Source organism: Brienomyrus brachyistius, chromosome 1, assembly GCF_023856365.1.
Source record: "Brienomyrus brachyistius isolate T26 chromosome 1, BBRACH_0.4, whole genome shotgun sequence".
Taxonomy (NCBI): domain Eukaryota; kingdom Metazoa; phylum Chordata; class Actinopteri; order Osteoglossiformes; family Mormyridae; genus Brienomyrus; species Brienomyrus brachyistius.
The window spans coordinates 5,483,275-5,501,476 of NC_064533.1; the positions used below are offsets into that span (position 1 = coordinate 5,483,275).

An 18,202-nucleotide genomic window follows, 5' to 3' on the forward strand; every position below is an offset into this window, starting at 1 on the left:
GCGTGGAAAGCCTCCATCCAGGCCCGCAAAACTCTCATCCTGCTCAGCTCCATATGCGACACCAACTGACTCCTTTCCGGTGTCATGCCCATCCCCAACACTGCTCATGTTGCCCTTTTGTGTTTTTAATTCTTCCAAAATAAAAAGTTGGGAAAAGGCGGGGGGGGGGGGGGGGGGGTTGCCTTTTGAAGTGAGCCTCAAAGCTTTCGGAAATGTGTTCCTGATATATGCTGCGTGTCAACGGCATTAGCCTCGGTCATCTCAAAGAGCAGTGGTTGCTCAGGCTGGGTCCAAGCTGCAGGGGTGGAATCCACACAGAGAAACCCCAGAGTGCATTTTTTTCCGTCATGGAAATACTTTTAAAAATACATTTCTGCATCTAGTTGCAGTAGGAGAGGCTAAGGAAACATTTTATGTATTTAGCTCATCGGAAGGAAAGGAACAGCAGGAAACCAGCAGCATTCACTTTAATCATACAGAAAATGTGAAAAACGACAGGAGTCAGAGGAAAAATGATCAGTTTATTTGAATCAGTACTACAGTGGCATCGTCAGGGTAGAAAGACGGGAGTATGCAGGCTCTCATTCCGTGATTTCCAGCGAAGAACCCAGGGAACAGAAGGACATCCTAATCACTGTAAAGTTACACAATGATCAAGGCTATTGCAGCACCATATCATAACTGGCTGACAAGGAGGCCGAGGCTATTACAACACAACTAAAGCACTGTGTATCACGACGACCCCTATCGATTCTGCCACATCCCTCCACATGGCCTCGAGTTGTAGCGTGGACAGAGTAGCTATGCGCCATGTTAAATGGCTTTACCATCTATAAATAAAAAAAAAAACATACAAAACAATGATAATAATTCTGATTATTATACCTAAACATGATCATACTGATAGCAAAGGAATTATTCAGAAAGCACCTTAGCAGTCCAGGTTTACAAATTATTACCAAAAATAATAATCATGTCATTAACGACAATAGTAATGAACTGTAACAAAAAAAAAAAAAGAATACTTAAATATCATATTATTACTATTGTTACCATAGCAATATCCAGTCAAGTTCTCCTAATATTACACTTCCTCCTACAGAACATGCACCTGTTATTTCCAGTATGGCAGAAAGCAAGTTAGCGTGATTTTTCTCTCTCTGTACCTGTCACTGTCGTATGTCGCAGTCACATGATAGCCAGAGCTCCTTGTATGTGGTACTTTAACCAGCAAGGTCACATGACACCAGGCCAAGAGATGAGACTGGTGGGTATTGGCTCGGTGGTCATGTGTTGGCCCCTCCCTTCTCAGTTGGCTCCACCCACAACTGCAGATACCACCCTCATGCAGGAATAAAATTTATTCTTGGCCAGCAGCTAAAATCAGGAACTAACTCGGTTTCTGCCATAAAAAATAAAGCAATATAAAGTATCTATATTTTGTAGAATCAAAAACAAAAGCGCTATTAATCAAAATACTAACATAGTATAATTTCATCACTGTAAATCCAGTTAAACAACAACAATAATGTCAATAACAATACAAAACCAAATACAAGTCACCTTGAGTGTGTATTTTTTGACCCATGACCTTGCTACACACTGAACTGCACAAATATTCAGGGCGGTACTGCTTCTTCGGGCTGCGTCTACGGGTACGGCACTGCTGATCGCCCTGGCAACTGACTAAAGAACGCTGCTGGAAAACGCGCTGTAGCTCCCCAACTTGTGAAGCACCCCCACTAGGATCGCCATCGCCGGGGCACCCCCCCCCGCACCGCGCCAAAGCGGTAGGCGGTTCCCTCGAAGGGACCCTATTGGGCGTGACCTTCTCGCAGCATTGCTCATTTCATCTAAGTGCTCCGCCGATGGCCGCTGTTTGGCTGGGAGTCTGTGACGGCCCCCATTTACCGACTCCTATGAATTGATCCACAAGCTCTTCAGCTCAGATGCACTTTTTTTGAGAAAGCCCCTGAAAACAGGGGTGGGGTGGGTCCTAAAAGCAGTACATTCTTGCTCTTTGGCGTATTTCAGCACAGCTGCGGCTGCCTCTTCCTGGTCTCCTGTGATTGGCTCCTTTCTGGTATCCTAGCGATTGGCTCCCTCCATTAAAGCTCTTCTCCTTCTTTGGCTTCTAAAACAAGACTTCCCACACTCCTTCAGCTTATCACGCTCATGCTCCATCTTCCTACTTACATCCTACATGGCTTGCCCTCATCACCTCTCATTCCTCTTCTAGGGGAGAGGGGTCAAAGGGCAACACATCACCAATTCTCCACATTCTTCAACTAATCTACGTCTCTGACTCTATCTCTCATTTTACACCTTCCTCTGTCTTTCTTCAGAATTAAAAAAAAAACACACTATCTATGTCACTATTTCACGTGCTCATAAAACGAGTACACACATGACAGAGCTCGACAGTGGCCAGGAATTTAAATCTCTGGCAAGAGAGGAACCTCCATCTGTGTCTAACGTTACAACATCACAGCCACCAGTGCAAATGCGTCTTGGCCTACAATCACGTCTATAATTGTTTCTATGGCCCGTTAAGTAATCAGCGGAATATTTCCCTCTCAGAGTAAACAGTAACCCTAGACAATGAGAACAAGATCTGAGAACGTTTCTTTCTCAATCACCCCTTTGAAAGAGGATGAAACACCAGAGAAGCGTCTCTGAATGTTCTAGCCACTCCCCATAAGAAAAAGGGTTTAAGGGGAGACAGGGGTTATATTTGCCTTAAAGTATTTAATTTCGGAATCTCAGAAGGGATCCAGACGACAGTTTAATTTGACTGTTGCTTTCCAGTGAACTGCAAGGCCATCGCCATGAGACCCAACTGGGCCATGGGAGACCCCGTGATTGCATGTCAGGGTGACCAGCCCCATTTCATCTCCCATGATGCTCCTCATTGATGAAAGGGGGGGGGGTTGTATTTTAGCAGTTCTTTTTAGGTCCTGGGTGTCAACATTCATCAAGAAGACCACACTCAGTGACTGACTAACCTGGTATCAATCTCCACTTTTAGGAAATGACATATACACAATCAGATATGGATTTAAAAGGCACTTCCTACAGAGGTCATACACATTCCTCATGCCATTCCTAAGTCTGTAAATACTGGATATGCATTCCCTCTTCAAGTCAGATGTAGCCCTCGCGTTTTACATGTGGAGGTTTTTTTCTCTGTCATAAATAAGGTAGGCTGATCGAGTTACACGATAATCATGGGGATTGGAGATGCTGGGTGAGCAAATACCAGTTTCTTTGTGTCACCTTTCCTGGGTGAAGAAACAATAAATGGTGAGGAAGCGGGACCCTGGTTTGTAGGGACGGCGAGGAATGCCGCTCTGGGTGAGTTTTAAGGTGCTTCTGTAAACCCAGACTGGCGACCTGTAACTGGCGACCTGTAACTGGCGACCTGTAACTGGAGACCTGTAACTGGAGACTTGTAACTGGCGACGGGTGTGGAGAGGCAGGGTGCCAGCTGCTTAACGACACGCCCTCTACACAACATGTAAACATTTGGACACAACAAGAGGCAAGGGGCGTGGCATGTCACTAGTGTGGCCACATGCCCTGGAGATGACGACTGGGACACAGGCGGGGGCACGGGGGTGCGTGCATGTGTGTTTGTTTGCTGGATACGAGTGTTAGAGACTCCGGGTTTCTCTGAGGTGTGGTTTCCACATAACTCTGGGTTTGTATGTTTGTGCCTGTGTGTTTTTCTACGTGTACGAGCCACATCCCTGTGCAGGGTGGGCTTCACTCCGATAAAACAACCCTCCGCTGCCACATGGATTATCCCAGGTACACACCGGTCGTCTGTATGTCACTCGCACCCACACACACATATACTGTCCCCCGTGACCCCAGGCTTGCTTCTCTCTAGATCAAGCTGCTGCTGATGTCTAGCGCCTGCTGGTACACCTGAGTCATGTCGTCCAGGTCGCCCAGCAAGGAGAAGCTGCCGTTGTCGCCCGGGGAGCCCTGCCCCCCCCGGCTCAGCTTGCCCCCGTGGAGTCCCGACGCTGCCTGGAGGCCCCTGAAGCCAGCCAGCTGGAGCAGGTTCTCCGCTGAGACACACACCCTGATGTTGGGACGGGTGGAGGCAGGGGGCCAGTCGACCCTGCTGAAGGTGGGGCCGGCTAAGCCGCTGTCTTCAGCTACGATGCTGGAAGGGCGACTCTGGCTGCGGGAGAGGCCCGAGTCGCCGGGTGGGGGCTCCGCGGAGAGGGCAGCAGGGGGCGGGCCGCTGTAGGTGGAGTACTTCCCGTTCCGCTTGAGGATACCCTTCCTGCCGGCAAGCCGCTTTGGTTGTGAGCCCGTGGACAAGGTCAGCATGGCGCCCCCCAGCAGCTCGGCAGACTCACTGCGCTCGGGGGATGAGTAGTACCCTGATTCCCGTTGCTGACTGTTCTTCAGAATGCCTTTCTTGGGGAGGGTGGGTGCCATTTTGGTGGGTGAACCTTCAGACAGGGTGGGCTCCTCTCCCTCCTCTTCCTCCTCGTCTTCTTCCTCACGCTCAGGACTGGAGCATACTTCTGCTCCCTGCTGGAGTACCCCGGCCCCCAGCTGCACCTCCCCCAGACTGCTGGAACGCTGCTCGCCAGGTGGCCGGGTCTTCAGGATGCCCTTGGGTCTCTTCAAACCAGGTTTAGCATCCCCATCACAAGAGGGCGCCGATCCATCCTTCTTGGACTTCTTGGAGCGCTGGTGAGCGAAGGGCGGCGGGTCGGGCCGTGGTGCCCTGGCCGACCGGGGCTCGGTGCGGCTCTGCCAGTCCAGTAGGCGAGCCAGCATGGGAGAGCCGGCGTCCCGCTGAGCCTCACAGTCGCACACGCTGTTCCTCCAGCCCCAGTTGACCCACCAGTGGTTGGCGATGTCCTCCACCGTGGCCCGCCGTTCCGGGTTCACCATCAGCATCCAGCGGATCAGCCCGCGGGCGTCTGCGGGGAACAGGAAAGCCCGGATGACTTCGCTCTTTCCTGTACTACGTAGCTTTACTGCTCTGTATTTGGCTGAATTACTGAAACACCCACAGATAAGCTGTAGTACAGGATGAGCAACAGCGGCCCTAAAACACATGATATGATTGGTCTGGGATGGAGGCCCAATACGATATGCTTTCATGGGGCCCAGAATGTCTAACGACAGCCCTGGTAATACCTCCTTCTTCTCAACTGCTGAGCTACACGCTATTGTCGAAATTTTAAGCTTAATAAATAATAATAATAATAAGACACTTTATTGATCCCTGTGGGGAAATTTTCTTTTCGAGTCCCCCATCATGCTCTCCATGATCCACGTGTAGGTGTGAGGAAGCTCGGCACCGAAGGACAGCCGCCTGCAGCGACTCCCATCGAGCCGGGGGGTAGGGGGCTGGATCAAGGGCCCAAAACTGCAACCATCCAATCAGAGGCACAGAGGTTTAACCCACTCAGCCACATGCTGCTCCTAAAACAAAATGCAACCATATTTCCACTTGGTTTTCAATCGAGGACCTTTCGTCTGTTAGGTGAATGTGATACCCACTACACAATGGAAATTACGGCCTACTCCTACAACAAAAACTATTCATATGAGCATATTTAGAGTTACTAAAGCACACATATACTACATATGCAAGTATTACAAGAGCCTTTTTGCTTCCAGGTCACGTTTTATGACCTCTGTAATACTTACTGCTTGGTTTATTTGAGTTTCTTTACAGATGGTCTTACAAACAGAACATGCCAGAATGCAAATCGGAACAAGTCTGAACAGATTTAAACGAGCTGGGAGAGACAGGAAAAGTAGACGGTCTGCGGTATGTGGGGGCAGGAACGCCAAAGGAATTCTGCCGATTTCCATCTGCGGCCTGCTGATTAGATAGTGAGGTAGACTTCAGGCCTGCTTCCTGGCAGGGAGCCCACACCATGCCCACTGCTTCCATGACCCGGGGCCTTCCCACCAGTTTGTTATTTAGCACACAAAGGTTTGATTTTTGTCTGCTTTACACGTCCGCTGGGTATTAACGGTTTGCTATTTTCACAAGGTGTTTTCTTTAATAATGTATTTCTTCACCTGCAGATAAGGGTTCATCTCCTTAAGAGCTGATGTTTTCCTCAAAATACATTATAATTTTGTATGACTAACTTGACACAAAAAAATTCTGGTTTAAATTATACCTAACGAAGACATTATTAAAACGCCTGGAAAGTAATTGAATAAAAAGTACCGGTTCTACTTAAAAAAGCACAACAAATTCACTGCTAGGGGTTATGACTGACAAGGAGGTCTTGGTTCTCAGCTTCTATAAGCGTAATTAAAGATAAGACTCAGTGTTTTTAACCCCGTGTTTCGGTTTCTTAGAGCTGTAGCCCTCTGTACCCTCGGTTTCCAGTGGGGAGCCAGGCGTATACGTGACTAGCTGTTCGTTTGGGCTGTTAGGCTCACCTGACGATTGGGTGGGCTCCCGATACTCGCCGTTGCTGATCTGGCGGATGAGGGTCTTGTGATCGCCTCCATCGAACGGCATGGTCCCATAGACGAGGGTGTACAGCAGTACGCCTAAAGCCCAGCTGTCAACCTGAGAAGACAGCGTGCGTCATGTCACCTGAAGACCTTTTCTGTGGGGGATATATTGTGTTTGTTGTTCGTCTCAAGTCGTGCAAACTCAATGGACTGAAACACGTCAAATCATCCCGCTCTTACTGACATTTTATATGTGATTTTATTGTAAGTTGTCAGAATCAAGAACCCGACTGACTTAGCTGTTGCTGTCAAGCCACCTGTAATTCACGAACTGTTCCACAGGGGGTGCTCTACCTTTGTCAGTCACTCGGTAGTCGCATGCCGACGTCGCCAGATGATTCGCTATGCTACAGGCAAGCAAACCCCCCCCCCCCCCCCCCCCCCACTCCCCACCTCACTGGGCTAAGATTGTGTGAACGGCTTTTAGGCAGATCGTTCACAGTGGGAGTTTCCTTGATTTGTTTTCCTTCACTCCTGGCCTTATCTGCAATTTGGGTCTCAGGAACTTTGATAGTTATCTGTGTTACTTTCTGAGCCCCACAGTAAATCATGCCGAATTAATTCAAGTGGGCCGTGTGACTCTCTTCCAAAAAATAAATAACTTTCCTGATTTGCTCTGTGACAGATTAACTTGGAAAATGACATAATCTGGAAATGTCTATGGAACATGTATAGTCACTGGGAATTTATTAAGACTGTTATACAGATCTATAAATCATTTCTTTGACCTTCCAGGTGCACATTCTCATTTAGTTGAGCTATCGTACAAGAGCAGGTCCCTGTCATCTCTCAGCTACCTGACATCAAAAACTTTGACAGCAACGTGAACAGCAGGAGAAGACAGTGGTATTAGTCAGAGGTTTCACCACAGGTCTGCACTGGTACCTCTGGGCCATGGTACGGTCTCCCGTTGACTATCTCGGGCGATGCGTAGAGCGGGCTGCCACAGAAGGTCTGTAGGAGCTTGTCTTTGTGGTAGAGGTTGGAAAGGCCAAAGTCAGCAATCTAAAAGAGACGAATTCTCAGTGACCTCTCAGCTCCGTGAAAGGCATTGATACTCAGAAGCCCCCCCCCAGCGCGTTAGCACTTAATTCTCATCCTGCCAACATCTCCTAATCCCAGCCCATCCTGTTGGGCACACATCCTGTTCCTGATTGTCTGCTGGCTGCTCCTTCTCGTGGTCTTTTCAGAGTGACCCGTACTGCCCTCTCTCAGCAATCCCCCCCCCCCCACAATATTTCCTGCTGGTTGACAGACGGGGACAGATAAGCTGTGTTGCCAAACACATCCTCAGGAGGGCAGCGTTTCAGCCGAGAGACTCGCAAAACACACACGCCTCAAAATGTGGCCTTACCTTTATATTACAGTTTTCATCCAGTAGCACATTTTCCAGTTTCAAATCCCTGTGCACCACTCCGTTCTGGAAGGAACCAAAACAGACTCAGCAGTCGGACATGATGTGCAGGAGGTTAACAGGACAGAAGACTTCCACCAAAGGAAACCGGTGCAAGGTATCGGCCGGACAAATCTCAGGGAGAAGGAAGGGATTCACAGAGCAGGCAATGAAGTTCTAAGAATCTGTATTTCATTTTCGGAAAACGGCCCGCATGCATCTATATGATGTCATCAGTCAGGGCTCTTGATTTACCCACAAGTGTGTCACATAAACCAAGTCTTTTTAATTGAATCCAAAAAGGAACAATGTTTTCCCAACAGATGCAGGTTGTGAAAGTCATTAGCATGTGGGCTATAAGATCAGGCTTCGGATGAAGAAACCCCAATGACCACAGGCCTGCGCAGTGTGTTTTTAGTCAGCTTTTTGTAAGCACTACGTCCTCCCTTTAGCCACTCGTGGTGACTCCCCAAGCCCTGGTATGTGGGCTGTGCTGGCTGGATCAATGACATCACCCACTCCCCAGCTGTGAGGACCTGGGCTGGCCCAATTCGCCCTGGGGATCTGGGCGTTTCCAGAAACTGATTTAGTCACAAGGCAGCCGGGATTTGATAGCTTGTGAGAAAGATCTGTTTGCCCTTTGAAAGTGAGATGCAGTTCGTCCACTACTCCTTAGTGTGGGGACAGCTGGCACGTCACGCTGTATGGAATATTGACCTGTTTTGCTTCCCGTTGCCTAGAGTTAGCCATGCGTACTTGACAGCTAGCAAAGCCTCTCGCATTTCGCAGTGTTGTCATCTCGGCGGTTTAGTATGTATCTGTTGGAAATTGGCAGCCCATTGCTCCGTTCGGCTCTGGGATTCGCATTTGGGTACGGTGGTCTCCTCACCTTGTGACAGTGATGAACCGCGGAGACAATCTGCCGGAAGAAGTGTCGGGTTTCCCTCTCGCTCAGACGGCGCCGCTCGCTGATGTAGTCATACAGTTCGCCCTTGCTGGCGTACTCCATCACGATCACTATCTTGTCCTTGTTTTCAAACACTGCCGAGGGGAACAGAAGGGGGCAGATGGGTCAGCTGCAGCCAGTGAGGCGAAGAGGAGACCAGCCCGAGGGTTCTGGAACCTCAAGGATGGGCAGAGAATGTTTCTGATCGTGTCACTGCATCTAAATTAGTGTGTCTAACTCAGAGATTTGGATGCTCCACAGTACAGAAGCTGATGTGTCACGCACCCTCCCCAAACAGCAGGACCGTTGGCGTCGCTTGTGATGCATGACGGCACGAGCCACAGTTGGCCAGATGGTCATTCTGTCGCACATCCCTCAGGCTGCCAGGAGGCACCTTCACTCATCCCACACAAACCTCAACACCTCATGGGTCACATGCAGCTTGGTAATGACGTCTGACTGGCCCACGTCAGACTACAGGCCCACTGCCCCAGCTGCCTGACTTATTAGTTACCCTTCCTGCGAAGCTCTTCTAAAAACACTCACACTTCCTGCACTGATAAGACAAAACCACCCAACTACAAATTCCTTTTGTGCTTTATATACTTAGATCTGATGTCAGTGAATCAGCATGCGAATGCGCTAATGCCTGAGCGCGGACTACCTAGAGCTGAACTTTCGAGCGTCAGAACAAAGTTTGCTTTGTGGTTCCAACCAAGGCACCAAAACTTCCTCTCCAGAAGCGAGTCACTGGGGGTCTGGGCTGAGGCAGATTCCCGGTGACTGAGCCGCAGACGAGTCACGGCATGTCGGCCCTTTGCGTGGGTAGGTGGTCTCGTCCGTGACCAGCCAGCCAAAGCCCTGCTGCTGATGCAGTATCACCCAGGTAACACAATGCACGCCAGGCGCTACTGTAAGTACAGACTGTTTTGCTACGTTCCCATTTGTTTTCAGAGATCGGCCGCAGATCACTATAATTAGAAAGATGCAGGTGCTGTGCCCGCTGATCCTGGGTCAGTCTCGCTGCTCTGGGCCTCCCGCTTTCTTCATTCCCTCTGAGCTTTTAAGTGGGAAGTATTTCTGTGCAAGCATGTTAAATCGATTGGCCTGGGCTAGTACCAATTGGATCACAGTTGTTCCAGCTTGGTCTTAGTGTGCCTCTTTATGCAGTTATTTTGCCAAGTTGCCCTTAAGTTTAACCCGAGTCAGGCCTGAATTATTTCCATTCACTTTTATAACACTTTTATAGCAAGACCAAATTTTGGCTTCTGCGAGTCAGCAGTTTCATTCTGAATACAGGTTCTGGGGCTGGGTTATGAGGCTAAGAATTACCCTTCGAGTGACAGACAGTCCACTTAAAACACTTGCGACACGCTGGATCAACACAGACGGAAAACAGGAAGAAAAAGTTTACGCGTCTGTTTCTGCTTCCCCATGAAAAAGAAAGAAGAAAATAACTGGGGCTAATAAGGGTGTTGACAGAAGCACATATCTGACTTTATGGATTTTCGGGCTGGGGGGGTCCACCCCACAACACAAGCCATTGGAGATCCAGGAGAGAAAAAAAAATGCTGACTCAGAAGATAGCAGACAGAATGGTCTCCAAAGCCTCATTTAAAAGGGGAGTTCCCTAATCCCACTCTGAAAAACATGCAGGAATGGCTGCGCCGAAACTGAGCCACAAAACCCGGTGGAAAGCAACTGTTCTCAACGACAGCTTAGAGGTATAACCTGCAGCTCTGGGCACTCGGCTGGAAATTCTGCCTTTTTAAGTCCAGGTTAAATGGCAGCGATGGCCGGAGAGGAGGAGACCACCGCCCCCTCCCCCCAACAGCAAGCCGGCCGACATGTGGCCGTATGAGATACATGAGGGGAATGTGCCGGTTTGCAGGTCCGCATAGAGGTCTTACATCATCAGTGGAATCAATGGGCTGGGAGGTGGCTCCAAATACAGGCTCCGAGAGGGGTGTGGATAAGGAGAGGGGGGGTAGTGTGTGTGTGTGTGTGTGTGTGTGTGTGTGTGTGTGTGTGTGTGTGTGTGGTGGGGGGATGGGGGCAGAGAGTGTGATTCCCGGCTGGGCTGCTGTAAATGTCAACACATGTCTGGCTGGGAGATCAAGACGAGGCCGAGATGAAGAAGAGACCCCTTTGATGTGTGGACCCCCCCCCCCCCGACCCCCCCATCCACCCAACCTCCCCACCAAACGGAGCCAAAACTCAGAGTCAAACACACGCCACACAGTCACGCACGGAGTCAGGAGACACGTGGACTCGCCTTAACCGACAGCCCTATTTAAAAAACGCTCAGAAGCTCCATAAACACACACACACCCCCTCTACTTAAAATGAACGTGCCCTTAAAAACTGCCAAAAATAACTCCGACACTTTCCATGCACCCGAGGCACAAAACGTAGGAAAACATACATATGTGCTAAATATTTTCATCACAAGTGCGACAGAAACACAAGGTAGAACATCTGGATGAAGTCAGGGGTCGTTTTCATGGGCAGACTGACCTTCATAGATGGAAATGATGTGAGGATGCCTGAGCGAGGACATGATCTCAATCTCACGGCGGATGTGCACCATGTCCTGCTCATCCTTGATCCGGTCTTTACGGATGGACTTGATGGCCACCTGGGAGGAAAAGGTAGGAGGAATTATGACTCTGCATGCGTCCGCACACAGTCAGGCAACAGGAAATCCGCGCCGTTCCTCTACCGTTGACTATCAGCATAGTGTCATTTAAAAGATCCTGTCACACTTATGTGATCTTTAACAGCTCTGGGATGCACTTTTGAGGTAAGGCAGAGAAACAGACATGAACCGAAGGGCTATCATCTTCTTCCCAAGCATGTTCGCGTGGGTCTGAGATGGGCCAGCCCACTGTAATCCAGACTAATGATCTTCTTCGGTGTCGTCTCCCCAAGCCTGCCACATACAGCCACGCCAACAATAAAAAGACCTGGATGGTGTGTGCAGCATTCTAGCAGATGACCTCACCATTATTACCTAAGCTTTACAGGTAGCGAGAGGCAGGAGAGCCTTTGTTGGGGCTGCTGTCAACGCCCTGATCCTGGTGTAATAGGTAGATTGGGTACTGCATCAGGGGTATGGGTGCCAGATTCGTCGCTGTAACGAATACCCGGATGAGTGTACAGGCACTGTGCCGAGTCTACTCCCACGAAGCCGTCTTTGTCCACCGATAACCCAACAGGGCGCCAAACTCATCTGGAAGTGTCAACACAGCGACGTCATGCAGCTCATTTTACTGCGGTCTTAAAGCCGCCTAACAGATTTAGTATGAGGCTCGAAGCAGAAAGTAGGACTATTAGTGTTATTATTATTGCTTTCTCTGCTGCTAATTCCAAAGTTTGGGCGGTAGCTATGATAAATGGCAGTTTTAGCTATTGGGCAGTGCTCTGAATTCTAATTCCAGACCAAAAATCTGCCCTTCAGAGCCAGTGATTCCCAATAAAAGCGCCACATTCATCATTCAGTCCAACCACAGACTACCGACTCCCCCATCCCACAAATGTCTGCTGTGACGTAAGCAGACTAACCACAGTACCCATGGTCGGACCTCAAACCAAGCCCGTGCTAGCCGTGCTTACGGAGATGTGAGCTTAGTCAAGAAGGGCGCAAGATTTCAGCTGGATAATTTCACCCAGTTCTGCGTGTTCAGAACAAATATCCTAGTGCAGATGGGACATGTGCATGATGTCTCTTAATTACCCGACACGGACAAGAATTATTCAGAATACCGGTGTATCAAGTCACCCCGTGCATGCAAGAAGTGTTCCGGATGCCTAGATATCAAGTCACCCTACATGGACGAGAAGTGTTTAACATGGCTGTGGAGTGAGTTTGGCAGTCTGGCAGGTTATAACATTCATGCCCTGCGTGTCTATCATACACAGTAGTCAAATTGAGGAAATCACAAGCAAAAAACTGTTTTAAGACCAAAAGAAGGCTTTGCACAGAGCACCTTGCAGGTGAATTTGCAACTAGAAGAGAGATCCTTCTTTCATGATATCCAGGGTTCTAAGGTATTCAGAAAGGCATTCTGAGTTCTGAGATAACCAGAAGTCAGTCTTTTAGCTGGAATCACAGGGATTCTTTATTTTTTTTTTACAAAACAGTACATAGTTTTATTAGGTTGCTTTTTATTTAATCACGTGTCATAGCTCCACCATGGCGCATCCAGTCTAACAGCTGCACGTCCAATTACCACACTCACCCAAACTCAACCCAAACCCTCCAGGGTCCGTGCACACAGACAAACTACAAAAGCCCGACGTACAAAGACACACAGCGGTTTGGGCCTAATCATTTATAGATGAGCCTCTGGAACTAATTTGAGAAGCTAGACAAAGAGAGAGAGAGAAAGAGAGAGAGAGAGAACGAGAGAAAAAATAAGGAAGGAGATTAACAATAGACACAGACAAGATGACAAGGGGTAAAAGGTAAAAGGATGTTGTAAATAATTCAAGCTCTTCTAGATGACAGAAAAGCAGGGAGAGATGACAGATTGGATAGGAGGGAATAAGGACAGTAAAGAGTCAGTGAAGTGCAGACACACAAAGTCAATGCTCTTGACATGTGCTTTATGGATCAAGTTCCCAGAGACTGGAATGTACTGAACCAACCGTATTAGTGCTTACAGAACCAGACTAGTGACCAAGAAGTTGCAATCCCAGCCCCTAGGATATTATAACTGTCTACTCAGGGTGAGGATTATGTGATTCTTGCACGCAACTTCTGTCGCGCCTACGGCAGGGTCCCCCTGGCCCCCATACTGACCTTCCAGAATCATCCGAAGCCCCTGATGCTTGCGCCGGTTGGCACGAGCCCCCAGCCGTAACTTCTGCCATTAAGCAGAGTGGCCAGCGCTGTCAGACACACAAAGAGCTGCCTTGTCTACCTCCCTTGCCAGGTGTGGTTTTACATGTGGGCTGTTGGAGACAAAAGGCCGGACGTGCTTCCACAGAGGCTCAGCGTGCTCCACCTGTTCTCAGGTCACTCCAAATTTGGATTTTGAAAGACCCAGGCAGGCAAGAGTGTAGGTTCGGTTTTAACATCCGTAGGGAGAAATTCGGCCCCAAACCCCACCTCCTACAAACACATATGGTACTGCCACAACACTGACAGGACTCACACCCAAATCTACACCCAAATCTACACCCAAATCTACACCCAAATCTACACCCAAATCTACACCCAGAAGGCAGGTCCCTCATCACTCACATCACGCAATTTGCATGTGCCAAGCAAATAACCAGGCTCTCTGCTACACCTATGAATGATGTCATGTCTCTATTAATACTTTTACTATAGACTTCATCTTCCACACATTTGTTGACTAGAAAGGGGAGGGTGAGCTCTTAGATATCTGAGGTAATGAATTCCATTAAATGAAAACAGAAGTCGTAGGTATCTCTAGTTACGTCAGTCTTTTGTATTATAGGTCAAACATCTCCCTTTTCATATGTTGGGTCATGAATGATATAGTGATGTGAACTCATTATCTCATCATAAAATATTGCCCCCCCCACTTGAAGCCCACCCCCAACCATCACACATTCTTCCAAAAGTTTTTTTTTTTTTACCTCTCTGCAGTTTCACAGGATATTAACTTTCCGTACAGTTTTCATTTCCTGCTGAAAATGGCCTTTCATGTCTCATTTTCCACTTAAAGAGTGACTGTCACCACAAACTGGGCTCCACCAATCACACGCATGGACACATGTTCACACAGAGGTACTCGTGCCAGAACATGTAACACGTGCACACGCATGAAGGCCGACACCCACATGCTCCTGTGCCCTTCCGGACCTCAAGGTGGACGGTCAGTAATACATCCAGTTAGACTGACTCACTGCATTCTCTAACATGTGACCCATGTCACTGCACCGAGCTGCTTTCATGTAAGCATACAGACAGCTTATGTAGTACCTCTTGGAAGAGCTCTTGTGCGCACACACACACACACAGAGTCACACACACACACACACAGAGTCACACAAACACATGCACACACACACACACACAGAGTCACACAAACACACACACACACACACACACAGAGTCACACAAACACATGCACACACACACACACACACACAGAGTCACACAAACACATGCACACACACACACACACACACAGAGTCACACAAACACATGCACACACACACACACACACACACACACACACACACACAAAATCTGCTCCTGATGATCCTGACCAATATGGGTTTACGCTGAACTCCGAGGCATTCGCTGCTAACGGTGCTGGCTCCATCCTACGGGCTATTTTTGGGCCTTGAAGACCGTTTAACCGATACCCCCACCACTACCCACAAAATATTTGAGGCACATAGCTGGACGTGCGTCTGGCTGGAGAGTGCGGCCATTTTAACCGGCGACGCACCGTGACATGAGCTGCCTTCCTCGCTAGTCATTTTCACACCACTGAAGCCTGTGGTTTTCCTTTTTATCCTGAAAGCCATACAGCTCCCCGGGAGAGCAGAGGGGCAGGAAGTGGCTCTGTCTGTTTTCCAGGTGATGCTCTCCTCCCAGTTTCCCCGCATGATATCCCCCTGACCGCTGGCCGTATCGCTCCAGCAGCCATGCCATGTCATCTTTAACGCAAACACCGCTGTCCGTCAACCCAGCCGAAGTTTCCAGCCAACACCATTGACCTGGAAACAAGATGTGCACATCTTACAGATTTACGGAGTTCCTTGGCCAATTTGCCACTCCATTAACTCTAAGATTAATTGTCTCTTTTAATTAGCATGGTGTTTTTTAAACTACAGGGGTGGCACTCTTCCCACCCACCCCTAACAACCATTAAATCATTAGTGCTGAAAAGTAGCAGAAATAACTGGAAACTCCAACATCACCGGCACCGTCACGTGCCAAAGCCATGGCCAGACAGCTAGCGAGCTGCTCCTCAGTCATGGAAAGTTCCTGCTACCCTGCCAGACAAGTAAGCGGGAATGAAATTCTGTAGCACGTGGATATATTTTACCTCACTAGGTGGCATTAATGTTTGGTACCCAATAAGCTCAACATCAACAAGACAACACCACTCAGTACAGCAAACACCCCTGATCACGCCAATCAAACTTGACTTTGAACGGGGAATTCCCCGGTTGTGGTTCGGATCCGTCCTAAAATCGCCACTTTGACAGCGAGCAGAATGACAGTCAAACTGAAAGACTGAAGGTTCCTCGGTCAGAGCTGCAACAGGCACTGCTGTGCAAACAAAACTGTGAAGTGGAATGGGCCAATAAGGTATTCAGCAGTACCAAAATATAACCAATCACAATACACCCTGTTGTCTGATAAACAAAATGACTGCACCACATGTTGATGACTGGAAAAACCATGTGGTCACCAATTCTCTCCTACTGCCTTCTTGAGTATTGACTGAAACGGTCTTGTAGATTATGATAACCAAGGGCTTGCTGGACCAGACAGGATGCGTCCCTGGTCTTGGCATTAAGGGCACGTTTATCTCACTTTGACATCAATTTAGACATCTTTGGGGCTTACTCAGCCACAAAAGATCCGCACAGTGAACCGCAGACTATACAAACTTCCTCATGACTGCTCTTTGATGGAAGCTTTTCTGATTCCTTAACACGTGTCTGTCATGCACCATCACGCGGAGGAACATGCATACTTTAAAACCCCTTAGTGTTTAACAACGATTACCTACGATCTTAATAATTTCCTTATGGAGGGTTCAGGTACGGTATAAATACGGCTTTACGCTGGCACCTTACCTCTCGTCCCGAGTGCCTCTCGATGGCCTTCTTCACTTTGCCGTAGGTCCCTTTGCCGAGGGTCTCCAGCAGCTCGTAACGGTGTTTCAGGTTGTGTTTGTGATTGTGCTTCTTGACGGCCGACCCCCACCTGCCATCGCGGGCCGCCGGTGCCTCGGAGGGTTTCTCCAGGCAGCAGTATCGCACGGGGCTGCGCACCGGCTCGTCCCCGGTACGGGGCGACGCACAGGCTCGCTCCATCTTCACGGAACCCGACATGTCCTGCTACACTATATTTAATACTTTAGCACAGTCGCGATAGCGAGAATATTTAAAAATAATAATAATAATAAAAATAAATAAATAATAAATAAGAACGAAAAGGCGCTGCTTGAGATAAATATGCGGGACTTAATGTCACTGTACCATTTACTTCACTTGGCGTCTCTTATTTTTGTTATTGCCGCTGCTCAATTTGAGTATTACAACCCTAATCATGGCCAATACTGCACTTTTACTGTCGGCATTAAAAAAAATAAAAATAAAGAATATCAGTGTATACGAGATAAATGATCATTTATCATAAGTATTAGGAATATTTATTAAAGCCAATTATGGCTATATAACATATATACTATTATCCGAGGGCTAAATTAAAGGTTTCAACTTGGGAAACGGCTCAAACGATCAGCCAGCTGTACTCCGGCTTTCTGGGCGACGCGTCCCTGCGTGTGCACACGATCCAGGAGAAACATTAACGATCGCGAAAAGGCATCATCTTAACACAGTGGAAATCAGCCTTATTCTTCCCCTTATCGCCCAGGAGCATGACGTCCCGTCCCCTCCGCAATCCCCCGGACGCTGCGCAGTCTACAGTAAAAAAAAAAAAAAAAAAAAAAAAAGGTATCTATTCTCATATACTCAAAAGCACAGAACGGAAACCTTCATCCTCACTGCCTCCCGAGAAAGCAGCCACGAAGCCGGCTTTCTGAACGCGGATGACCCTCATTTTGTCGCCGGATCGGCCGTCGCGGCAGCCAGCGGTGCCCTGTCTATGGTGCGTGTGATCCATGGCCAGGCGCTGCTCGGAGGTGCTCGGCGTTCGGCTCGGGGTAGCGGAGAAGCTCTGCCTGCTGCCATGGCCATTATACTCCCCTTCTCCCGGACCCTCTTCTGTCTTTCTCTCTCTGGTCTGGAGGGCTGTGCATAAGGAATGCGAGCTGCATGGGGCTGGAGGAGGAGTCACTCCTCTCTCCTCCCCTTTCTCATTTTCTTTGTACCATTTTTTTCCCCTGGCTGCACCTTTCGCGTCTTCCCTCGTGCGTTTGAGCTGCAGAGAAAGAATCCACAACCTTCTCAGAAAACGGCTTCCTAAATACTTAACCGACTAACTGATCTGAACTTGAATTTGGTGAAAGGTGGAAATGGTTGCGATAGCCGGGGGGGAGGGGTGATGTCACCTTTCCCCAACACCGAAACTCACTCCCAAAATTGCAAGCTTAAATCCAAATCGCTAAGTCAATGCATGCTAATTAACATATTCCTGTGATTTTGAGATTTCTGATTTTAGGTGC

General features: G+C 48.5%; 1 protein-coding gene across 1 annotated transcript; it reads right to left on the reverse strand.

Moving 5' to 3' along the window:
- Positions 1-508: 508 nt before the first annotated feature.
- On the reverse strand, positions 509-17,970 carry LOC125746640 (NUAK family SNF1-like kinase 1). The gene is made up of 7 exons (XM_049020866.1): positions 16,650-17,970; positions 11,373-11,493; positions 8,799-8,950; positions 7,871-7,936; positions 7,402-7,521; positions 6,439-6,571; positions 509-4,949 (listed from the first exon to the last, which is right to left on the reverse strand). Exons 1-7 carry the CDS (start codon positions 16,905-16,907, stop codon positions 3,889-3,891), a joined length of 1,911 nt encoding a protein of 636 aa, XP_048876823.1. The 5' UTR covers positions 16,908-17,970; the 3' UTR covers positions 509-3,888.
- Positions 17,971-18,202: the final 232 nt, after the last annotated feature.

Excerpts from the sequence above, each read along its gene's own strand:
- LOC125746640 (XM_049020866.1), bottom strand. The coding sequence starts at position 16,907 with ATGTCGGGTTCCGTGAAGATGGAGCGAGCCTGTGCGTCGCCCCGTACC. Across the intron at positions 7,522-7,870 it reads ATGAAAACTGTAATATAAAG|ATTGCTGACTTTGGCCTTTC; the intron begins GTAAGGCCACAT and ends CGTCTCTTTTAG. Across the intron at positions 6,572-7,401 it reads GACCGTACCATGGCCCAGAG|GTTGACAGCTGGGCTTTAGG; the intron begins GTACCAGTGCAG and ends CTGTCTTCTCAG.